This window comes from Hetaerina americana, unplaced genomic scaffold, assembly GCF_022747635.1.
Source record: "Hetaerina americana unplaced genomic scaffold, ioHetAmer1.1.p SCAF_217, whole genome shotgun sequence".
In the NCBI taxonomy this organism is placed as follows: Eukaryota; Metazoa; Arthropoda; class Insecta; order Odonata; family Calopterygidae; genus Hetaerina; species Hetaerina americana.
Window position 1 is genome coordinate 85829 of NW_027286783.1, and position 12006 is coordinate 97834.

The 12006-nt window shown below is 38.7% G+C and overlaps 1 protein-coding gene across 1 annotated transcript in view; it reads left to right on the plus strand.

Moving 5' to 3' along the window:
- The window catches only part of IleRS (Isoleucyl-tRNA synthetase), a 107738-nt gene that overhangs the window by 84226 nt on the left and 11506 nt on the right, over positions 1 to 12006 (plus strand). Inside the window, exons 16-18 of the mRNA XM_071586300.1 lie at positions 6755 to 6857; positions 8560 to 8778; positions 10874 to 11032. Coding sequence (XP_071442401.1) covers positions 6755 to 6857; positions 8560 to 8778; positions 10874 to 11032 — 481 coding nt within the window. The remainder of the gene's footprint in view (positions 1 to 6754; positions 6858 to 8559; positions 8779 to 10873; positions 11033 to 12006) is intronic.

Here is a 12006-nt window from a genome sequence, read left to right on the forward strand (position 1 = left end):
TGCACCTTGACGAATTGTGTCAACTTCTACCTGGCAACAACGTTCATGCAATTTCCATCGCTGAGACTTGGCTTAAGCCTCATATGTCTACCTCGTCCATCGACATCCCTGGCTACAACTTCTATCGACATGATCATATCGCCAATTGTGGTGGAGGCATAGGTGTCTACGTGAGAAAAGATCTCTCATTCAAAATTATATCAAAAAGTTCTTCCATTTACTGCAAAAGACCAGAGTTTGCATTCTTAGAGATAACCTTCAACCTACAAAAAATTCTTTTAGGCATAGTTTACCGCCCACCCAAGTTAGGTTATTTTTCTGACTTGGAAGAAGCCTACCTACCTACAATTATAAATGAAATTAATGCAGATCTAGCTGCTTTGTCACTATGGGGAATAAAAAATTTATTGAAAATAAACCCAATCAAAAGTCAGTCCATTATAATTGGATACCATAAACTACATTCTAAAATAAGTATTGATAAACTACCACCACTAAAATTGCAAGGATCTATCATACCATACCTAAGTACAGTAAATAATTTAGGCTTAACCATAAATGAAACATTATCTTGGACTGATCATGCAATTGCTATCTGCAGAAAAATTAACTCATCCCTGCATTCACTGAAAAGGTTAAAGCACATTGCTCCCCCCTCCTTAAAGATGCTTCTTGTGTCCTCTCTTCTCATACCCCACTTTGATTACTGTGATGTAGTATACCAAGACCTTTCAGGAGAACTGAAAACCAAACTCCAGAGGACCCATAATTCCTGTGTGTGGTTCATATGTGATCTCAGGAAATACGATCATATTTCCGACTCATTTAATAGAATATCCTGGTTAAAGCTAGAAGGCCGCAGGCATTTACATATTCTTTCACTTTTCTACGGAATACTTTCAAACCACACACCTAAATATCTGTACAAAAATTTCCTCTTCATCAACTCAATCGACAACAGAAATACTAGGGGTAATAATAAACTTCTTGTCCCACACCATCGCACGGAAATCTATCACAAATCTTTTCATGTTACAGCATGCCGTCTGTGGAATTCTCTCCCAGATGACAAAAAAAACTCTTCATCAATAACAACATTTAGAAGAGCACTTCACAAGTTCATTTTCCTCAGGTACTTAACCTAACCAGTATACCCTCCATCATTCCACTCAGCTGCTATACAGATCACTGTGTCTACTTTTTTTTCTGCTTTTTTGTTTTGTCATCTCAAGCGGTAGAAGCTTGAATAATTATATTTAGAAATATCACGCTTCTCATTACTCCGCATGTGTTGTCAATGTATTTAATTTCTCCTTTTCAATTTCAGTAACTTAATAATATGTATACTATGTAAAAATGATTGTTACAATGTACATGTATTTTTCCTTTAATTAATAGGGTTTTCGCAGGTTTTTCACACCCTACTTCTCTTCGTGGGTGTTTTTCCTGCGTGGGTTTTTACTAGTTGAGCAATGCCACGCTCTCCCTAGCTTTTCCCACAAACCTCATTCCTTGCTTAGACTTTCCTCATTTTATTGTACTCTGTCTTCACTGTCATTTAATTTGAGTGTATGTAGGTGTATTCTTAATTTATATTTATATATATGTATGTATGTATGGGTGTATATGTGCATAATTATGTATGTATTTATGTATGTGTATGCATGCATGTATGTATGTTTATGTGTGTGTGGATATGTATGTATATGTGTATGCATATAGGTATGTATGTGTGTGTGTATGTGTGTGTGTGTGTGTGTATGTGTGTGTGTGTGTATATATATATATATATATATATATATATATCGATGTGCAAATTTATTTGATATTTATGTGTACATATGAATGTAACTATAAGTTTAATGCCAAATATAATATGTATACGACGATGGGTTAAATGGAAGAAGGGACCATTTGGTCTGAATATCACCCAAATAAAGACCACTATCTATATATCTACTCAGCTCTTTGCCACCCTCCATGATTTACTCTACAGCCTGTTGGTACTCCTTCCTTTTCAATCCATTTAATGCTTCTACATTCCGTTTTCTAACCCGCCGCCCCTGCCTTATCTTGTGAAACGGACGCTACATTTCATAACAACTAAATTGTGGTCAGAGTCCGCATCCACTACCGGGAAGCTGTTCGAATTTATCAAACTGTTCCTAAACCTGTGTCTAACCAAAATATAATCTAGCTGATACCTTTCTGAGTCACCTGGCATTTTCCATGCATACCTGCATCTTTTGTGGTGTCTAAACCAAGTGTTGGTGATGACTAACCCCTGTCTCCTGCAGAACTCAACTGCTTTCTCCCCGCGGTCATTCCTCGTGCCTAAATTGTAGTCCCCCTCCTCATCACCATCTCTTCCTTCCCCTACCATCGCATTCCAATCCCCCATCACTATCAAATGTTTAACTGTGGGAACACATTGCGATTATGTCCTCTAACTGATCGTATATCCTATCAAACACTTCTTCCTTATGGTTGCTCGGTGGCATGTATACCTGAATAAAAAGTTAAAAAACCTAGAGAAAAATTTATTTATTCTATAAAGCTTACTATGATGGCTTAAAATGTGAGTTAAACTGTTCCTTTCTTAGATTTGACGAATTAAGCAAAACCAGGAATGTCGAGGATACCTGGAATAATTTTCTTGCAATAACACGTTCAGCAATACAGAGATTCATACCTAGTAAATATAACCATAAACACAGTAATCAACCTGAAGGTCGGTTTTGTAGGTGATGGTAGAGATCACCCAGTACTAAGCCCTATACGGCGTGTGAAAATTCACACATTAGGGTAGGGGGGCCAGTTCCTTTCCCTGTGCCGGTTATGGTTTCCCAGGAAGACCTGGTACCCGAAAAATAACTTCAGCTTGGGTGGAGCTGCAGGTGCCCAGAGTGCCTTGCCCGGGAATCGAACCCGGGGCCCTCCAGTCAGCAGTCCAACGCTCTACCCCCTGGACTACCGCGACCCTTCCTAGTAAATATATAAGAGAGAATAAGGGACCCCGTTGGTACAACTCTGAAGTTCGGAAATCACTAAGACGGCAAAGGGCGTGCCATGCCAGAATGAAAACACGGTTAACGATTCCTCCCCTGATAAAATCAACAAAACCAACCAGAATTACAAAGCATCTAGGTCCACTGCCAAGGAGGCCTTCCGGAAGGTGCTAGCGGAATTCAAAAGGAAAAAATTAGGTGAACATTTAAACGATAACCCAAAGATGTTTAGGTCCTACGTCAGGGAAGTGTAGGGAAAAAAGTCCACTATAAACTCATAGAACAACGAAAAGGGTGATAAAGTAACAAGTAGTTTAGATGGAGCCAACATATTAAACCCATTCTTCCACAGTGTTTTCAACAAATGCTCCCAGAATATTCCAGAGACCCTGCCGAAAACATTCCTGCAGCCAATGCAAGCAATCGACTTTTCCACCCTCAGAATAAAGTTATTCCTTAAAAACAACGACCCCAACATATCTCCGGGACCTGATGAGATACCAGCTCGTGTGTATAAAGAATTGTCGTCCGAAATTGCCCCTTTTCTTAATATAATATTTAAGTGATCATTAGCAGAAAAAACGTGCCAAGCAGCTGGAAGGTAGCTTCTGTGACACCCATATTTAAAAATGGAGACCAGGAGGACCCCAGTAATTATAGGCCAATATCGCTCACCTCCATCTCCTGCAAGATTCTTGAGCACATCATTGTTAGTTCCATAAGGAAATACCTCAATAGCCGAGATTTATTGATTAATAACCAACATGGGTTCCGTAAAGGTAGATCCTGCGAAACTCAACTCGCACTATTTGTTCATGATATAATGCATTCTGGTGAAAGTAATATTCCAGTTGATGCAATATTTCTAGATTTTAAAAAAGCTTTTGATAAAGTCCCTTATTGCAAGTTACTTGTGAAGTTGGAAAATTATGGAATACATGGGAGTGTTATATGCTGAATTAGACAATTTAAAAAAAATGTGTTCAAACAGTCGTCCTGGATAGTGTATCATCCGATAGCATCAAGGTCACGTTGGGTGTACAACATGGAAATGTCATAGGCCCCCTCTTTTTCCTTATTTACATAAATGACCTCAGTACCGTGGTTAACAGCAAGCACCATCTTTTTGCCGACGATGGGGTGATTTATGGGGACATTCGAATTCGCAAAGACAGAGTCACGTTAGCTAACGACTTAGATGAAATTCAGACTTGGTGTGATACATGGAAATTGGAATTAAAGTTAAATATGTGGTCTTGCTAATAAAAAATTGGGATTTGTAAAAAGAGTGCTGGGTAAATGTGATGAAAAAGTGAAGGAACGATGTTTTCTTGCCGTGTTAATAGCAGGCTCCGTCTTTTTGCTGACGATTCAGTGATTTATGGGGACATTCAAAGTCGCGAAGACATTAGCTAGACACATTAGCTAACGACCTAAATGCAATCCAGACTTGGTGCGATACATGGCAATTGGAATTAAATTTGAAAAAATGCATAGTAATATATTTTTGGGAAAGGAGTGATTCCCTCCCATTTAGTTACAAAGTTAAACAAACAAAAATCGCGAGGGTAGTTTCCTTTAAATACTTGGTTGTAACAATTACTCACGATGTGTCCTGGGGAAAGCACATTCGGGAAATATGTGGTCGTACTAATAAAAAATTGGGATTTGTAAAAAGAGTGCTGGGTAAATGTGACGAAAAAGTGAAGGAACGATGTTTACTTGCCCAAGTCTGGCCCCACCTAGAGTATGCTGCCAGTATATGGGATCCTCAATAGATAAATTTGATTTCGGAATTGGAACGAATTCAGCGGAGGGGGGCTAGATTTGTCAAAAATTGTTATGACCAATGCAGCAGCGTAACTACTTGCTAGAAAATTTAGGCTGGGATTCCCTTACACAGCAGCGTTTACAATATAGATTAAACTTGATAAAAACAATTAAAGATGGGTCCTTTTCCGATGACATAGAGAACATAATACGAACCCCAACATATTATGGGCAGAGGGATCAGGAATATAAGATTAGAGAGATTGACTGCAAGACAGACAGGTTTAAATGGTCATTTTTTCCAAGAACAATAAGAGACCAGAATGCATGTAATCAAAATCCCCCAGGAACCAGCTCGACATAATAAGTATTAACCTACAAGGTAGCGACTGTGCATGGTGATACAATTATATTTATATATTTTTTTTGCAGGTTCCCCTCACCTTTCCCCATCCATTTGAAAAACCCTAACCCCCTCATCCCTTACCCTTTCCTCCTGGTGCTGCACCCCCTGCCACACACCTTTTTGGTGGCTTGCAGGGTATTGATGTAGATGTAAATGATAACCAAGTTCCTCGGTTCTGCTTTTATCCCTATTAGTAATAATCTATCTGTTACTTGCTCTATGTTGACTACGCTTCTTCCTACCTCTTCATTTAATTCTATGGTAACCCCTCGTTGGCTCGCCACTGTATAGTATTCTATACTTATCGTTCTAGTAATCCCCACTATCTTTCCATCTCACCTCGCATAGACCTAAAATATCTATATTTCCTCTTTCCATCTCTCGCTTAACATTCTCCAATTTCCCTGTCCTCATTATTGTCCCAACATTCCAAGTTCCTATTCCAACTAACTTTGTCTTCTTCTCCTGCATCTTCTGTCATGCTGCTGCTGGTTTTCCCTTGCAAGGGTTTCGTGGGATGACGACCGCAGAAGCTTTGCCTCCCCTGTTGCCGGGCACAACACACGGCCGATTGGGCCGAGCCCTGTAGTTACCAGGACTCAAAATCTCTGTATTGTCCATCATTTAAATCTTGGGAATGATAATTGAGGTGGTTTACCGTTGCAATCCTCGTTAGTGTTTTTAACATGACACCATCACTTACTGGCCGCCCCACTGGGGTCGGACGCAATTGCAGCCACCTCACTGAGGAACAGACGCTGCGTGGACTACCTTTCGTCTGGCTCCTAACCTTCGACCTATCTGGCATGGGTGACCTTACCAGAAGCAATAATTATTACTCCCGCCAGGACAGCTCTAGGGGTCATCGGAACGCACAAGCCCTTCCACCATGTCAAGGTTGTAGTCCAGGGAGGGGAATATGTGTATATATATATGTATATATTTTTATGTTAGTTATATATATGTGTATGTATATATTAACATACCGAGGATGTTTTCTTCACAGCATTATCACTGTAAACAGATGTCAATATTTCAGTAATTTCCTGATTACACTTACCACATTTCGCGAAAAACCTGAAGTATGTATGTTGCTCCGTGATTTCTTCAATTTCCATTTTTGACAAATTGTTAAAACAAGGGCAACTGAAACTGGCATAACTGGCACCATAGGCGCAGCTCAACAATCAACCAAGCACAGACCGGTCATCAGGTCTGAGGCAACCGGTGCCACATTTGGGTGGGGGGGGGTATAGTCATGGCAGCCAGATTGCACCAGTTTTCATTTTTTTTGCACAGACTATGTATATACTGGCTTTATAGGCATGATGATTCATTATTGATGCTTCCAGGTTTTTGAGCTTATCTATAAAATGCGTACGTACATATTAATGTCAGAGATTTCTGTTGACATATTCCTATTTTTATGAGTGAATCCTCGGGGTCCTTATAATAATTTTCTTTGGATTTTGTGGTCAATTGTCAGGTGGTGAGCAATCGTGTAAAAAATCAATTGTTATCTCTTCTAGTTGACGTATACTAATCGGCATGTTATTTTGTGGATTCACAGGAATGATTTGGTAAACAGTGAAATAGAGAGAGCCGTTTCAAGAATGCAGTCTGTCATTGATATGGGACGAGTGATCCGGGACCGCAAGACAATTCCTGTGAAGGTAGCGAGATAACTTACGGTAGAGTTACAGAAGGTGTGCATTGACATTGCAAAAGTGGCAATTGGCAGAACTCTTTTTTTCATGGAAGACTAAACTGTCCAAAATTGGTGTGTATGGGATAGAATGGTGTGTATGTGGCCGCTTGTCTCTGCCGGTAAACCTGGGGTGCTCCTTTCTCGTCCTGTGCCCACTTTCAAATTTCCTTATATCGTTAACTCAAGTGCTGTGCATTTCTAAGAGGTGTATCTTGAAAGTGCAAATGTCACTGAATAATGTTTAAACTAAAAAGAGTTGCATCTCAGCAGGATAATGAATACCAGAAGAAATGAAGTGCCAGTACAATGAGTTATAAGATGACCTGTAATTTGTTCTTAATTCGTAGTATTCATTTAAGCTTCATGACCAAGTGGCATTGCAACTGATATGCTTATTTTTATTTTTTTCATGGAAATGTGCTCTTGTAGAAGTTCATAGTCTTTTTAAAATGATAGCAAATTTAGAATGGTGCTAAAGCATGAAGATAAGAATTGATATTAGTAATCTTAAAATACATCCATAACTTTGTATCATATCATCCATAACATAACATCCATTTGGATAACTTTGTAGTGTCATAATCAGAAAAGTATTTAATATTCATGTTAAAATAAAACCTTATGGGATTAAGTGAGGAAGGAAATATGTAGATTGAAGAAGGGTGTATTTTAGTGTTTTGTGTCAGGTTTTTATTTGTTAAGGAAGGTAGAGAAATATATAGTTGCTGTGTGTGTCTATCCTAAACGTAGCAAAAAAGGTAAAGAGTTCCTAATAAAAATACTGCATTTTCTGGCCCACAAGATGCACTTTCTATACTTCAAAATATGCTTTGAAATCAGCCTGAATCTTGTAGACCTGGGGTACATTGGTATAATTTTGACCTAAAGGGTGCAGCAGGTGTGGCCTGACAAAATTCAATTTGAAATTTCTGCCATTTTATACCTCACGCAAAGGTTACCATTGGTGCCCAAATAAGCTTGAAGTGTCTACGGATCAGTCATGACCTCAAAATGGTCCCAATGCTGAGAACAAGTGCGGAGGATAGCGAAAGACCCATGTTTATTGAAAGTGTACATACTGGTCACTCAGCGGCAGAAGTTATTTGGCTCTTCAGGTACCAGAGACCAACGGTGTATGTATATGGTATATTTGTTTTGAGTGCCATGTAGAACAACTGAGCAAAAATTCACATTTTCTCTCGTCTGCATACTAAGACCAAAGTTGAGCCAAGATCCATGGGCTTCTAGGGCCATCTGAACATTTTTTCTATCAAGAGGCCCTCTTATACTGGATCTTACATGGCGTGAAATACCGTTTCAAGGTGCAGAGAAATTGTGCTTTCCATTACTAAAGAATATGAATTAATTCCAAGGAATGAAAATTGAGAGTTTCTGTATGTAATCCTCTGTATCATGGCCAAACACGTATTTTGGTCTTCTGTTTCTTGATTATCCGTGCTTTATCATGCATCCTTTAGGACACAGAGAGCATATCGAGAGTTTACTTAAGATAATTATTTTTAATTTTCAAGTCTAATTTGCTTTTCTTTTTTGATGTTTTAAAATCCAAGTAAGGCGTTTTGGGTGAATGTGGCTCCTGATTCAGTGGCAACATAAATGAAATGTGGAATTAGTGTAGTAGTTCCTTGTGTTTTGTATCGTTGCAGTACCCTTTGCCTGCAGTTGTGGTGATTCATAAGAGCGAGGAGTGTTTGAGGGACATCCTGTCCCTTAAATCGTACATCCTGGAGGAATTGAATGTGAAGTCACTGACTGTGACGACTGAAAAGCACAAGTATGGGGTGTCCCTACGTGCAGAACCAGATCATAAAACATTGGGTGCGAGGCTGAAAGGGGACTTCAAGAGCGCCATGACCGCAATAAAGGTAAGGTGAAGTGTGTGGAAGGAGATGGATAGACCTTGTGGTTGGTGGTTCGGTGGGCCAGACCAAGTTCCTCTTTCCTCGACTGGTGGCATGAGATGAGGATGAGTTAGGATTTCCAATTGATGATGAGGATAAGTTAGGATTTGAATTAAAAGGTTGATGATGTTAGGTTGTTGTTAGCATTATGTTTTCATAACAACTTTCTGAGTGAAGTGGCACAATTAAGTTGAAATTATGAAAAGTAAGAAAGAAGTTACAATTAGAGTAAAACCGTTAATTACAAAAGACAGTGAAACTGGGTTGATTGGGTCTCCCATAATTTAAAATACAGTCGAACACAAAAATAAGTTGAGCTTTTTTGGGGTCTCAAAGATGGTTCAGGTTTATGAAATTTAGGGTAGGAAAAAATCTGAACCATCTTTGAGACCCCAAAAAAGCTCAACTTATTTTTGTGTTCGACTGTATTTTAAATTATGGGAGACCCAATCAACCCAGTTTCACTGTCTTTTGTAATTAACGGTTTTACTCTAATTGTAACTTCTTTCTTACTTTTCATAATTTCAACTTAATTGTGCCACTTCACTCAGAAAGTTGTTATGAAAACATAATGCTAACAACAACCTAACATCATCAACCTTTTAATTCAAATCCTAACTTATCCTCATCATCAATTGGAAATCCTAACTCATCCTCATCTCATGCCACCAGTCGAGGAAAGAGGAACTTGGTCTGGCCCACCGAACCACCAACCACAAGGCCTTGAGTATGGAGAGTATTTGATAAATGTGAGCCTCAAGAATGTGGCCTCCATTTTGCAGCCATAGCCTCTCCCACATCTCCTCTCTCTCAAATCCAAATGCCAAAGACAACAAACTGGAAAGTTCTCCAGCAACTGAATTCCCATCTCTTTGATCAAAAGGAACATCTGTACTTTCATGGATTTTCTCCAGGACATAAAACTTCCCTCATTGTACATTTGATTGGGATTTCATTCCGTTTATTATAAGTTCCTACTTTCACCAATTCCCACTCCCTCGGAACATTAAAAACAGCATTAATGGTATGTTTCTTCACAAAATACTGAAATATTTTTCTTCTCTTCGAATAGCACCTTTAGCAATTCTCAACTCATAACTTCCTGATCTTTCCAGACTTCCAACCAAACTTTCCAGACTTCCAACCAAACTTTCCAGGTTGTTTCTCACTGACGAGCAGTGTGTGTTGCACTGAAATCTGAGCCATTCTCAAAGAAAGTTGGCAAACATGTCTTCAGTTCTTGAATAATTATGCAGGACACAAAGTCTGCAAAAGCAATAGGCAATATTGTCTCTTGCCTAACATCTTCCCATGATTTTGATGTAAAAAATTGCTCGGCAACTCATTGATGCCTTCAGTTTGATTTCCATTTTTCTATTTATTTTAAGTTTGATTTTTTTTTCTAAACACAGTTTAAAATATTTTGCTATATCCTGGCTACGTTAACCGTAGATGTTCTTGTTACTTCCTTTGAAGCATCTATCCCCTTAATTTTGTCCTTGTTCTTGAGGATAGGGCAAATAGTTTATGTCGACCCATTGTAGGAGTCTGCTAGATCGTGAACATCTCAGGCCTGCTTTTCAATAATTTTATTTTTATTTCTACAGTTATTTTTATGCTCTAATATCCTTCTGCTCGTGGCTTTATCTTTGTGGACATTTTTAAAACTATGAACAAAATATCATCAAACTTAAAACTGAAGCAGCAGGTGCACAATCATTATTAATATCCCCCTTTCCTCTTTACTCATTACACCAAAGTTGCTCTTTGAGGGAGTTATTGAAAGGAAAATGTTTCAACTCATTTTGTGAATTACTCACTATGCGAGGCGCTTGTTGTTTTAAGTTCCAATATACTGCATCTCATTTAGCTGTATGAATTAGGAGTACTAATGTGTGCATGTGATGGATTCTTTCTAGCATGCTGATGCATGATTAAATCCTAGTTGGCATTGAGGAAGGGAACCTTCTCCCCTCCACTGTTAGATCTCACTCCAGTCTTCTCTTGGGTGGATATGGCAAGGTAACTAACTGATTCATGCATCTCTTGCTTTCACCAGGAGTTGACTGATGAGCAGATCAATCAGTTTTTGGCCAGCGGAAGCATTGAAATCCTCGGGCATACTCTGGAAACAGAAGATCTTAGGATAATGTTCAACTTCACCGGTACTGCTGCAAAGGAACTGGCAGAGAAGTATGAGGCACACTCGGAAGGCGAGGTAAGCATTCCTCTTATCCCAAAAAATCTAATTTGCATGTGTCTATCGTCGCATTTAACATCACAGCTTGGAAAAAAGTGTGAATCAAATATGGACGAGTTTGAAGTGTTGAAGTTTGTTTATTTTTCACTTCTCATGAATAGGCTTGTCAATTTTATAGGACTTCCTGGGTATCATTTTCCGACAATTCCTGTGGCACGCAGACTGGTCACAGTTGTTTCCGAAAACAACTCATGTTTGTTTTTTCAACTTGTACAGGATGCTGTGATATTTTTTTATTGCATTTACAAGTTTGGAACTTGTGATAAACTTATGTAAATTAGATTTTGTTTTTTTTCCACATCACTGATTAAACAAAATGCCACCTTTTTTGACAGTGGTGGGTTGTGTAAAGTGTGGATTGAGGCAATTTAGAGGCTACATAACTTGGGAACTGCCTGTATTGATGAAATATTAAGTATGTTGCTTGGTGCAACCACAATTTTGTGATAGATGTTAATGATGTAAAGTAGAAATTCGGTGAGGAATTCCCAAGATACCAGCCCTTAACTTGGGCCTAAGATTAGGATGATGAGATTTGCATGGCAGTTATTTGGGCTCCATCTGCACCCAAGGAAATTAAGAGGGAGATCAAAAGACATTCTTCCACTGAGGCTGATGCAAATTATTTTGACAATTTTCCAATTTTTGAAAATGATTACAAGAACATGGTAAAAAAAGTGTTCAGACTAATTAGAAAAGCATTTGAAAAAATGGGTTGACCCTCAATTAGCAAAAGTATTTCATTATAGACATCGAATACAATTCTGAGGGAATCTGTTTTCGGGAATGTGGATTGCTGATTCATATTAGTGCTGCTTTTAGGAGCTTTAGAGCTTGTACTATCAAAGCTGGGTCTTGATGCCTTTTCTCCATTGTGTCTTCCAGCAACAGTATTGCCTCTTTGCAAGGAACATAAGTGAATAAATTGCATA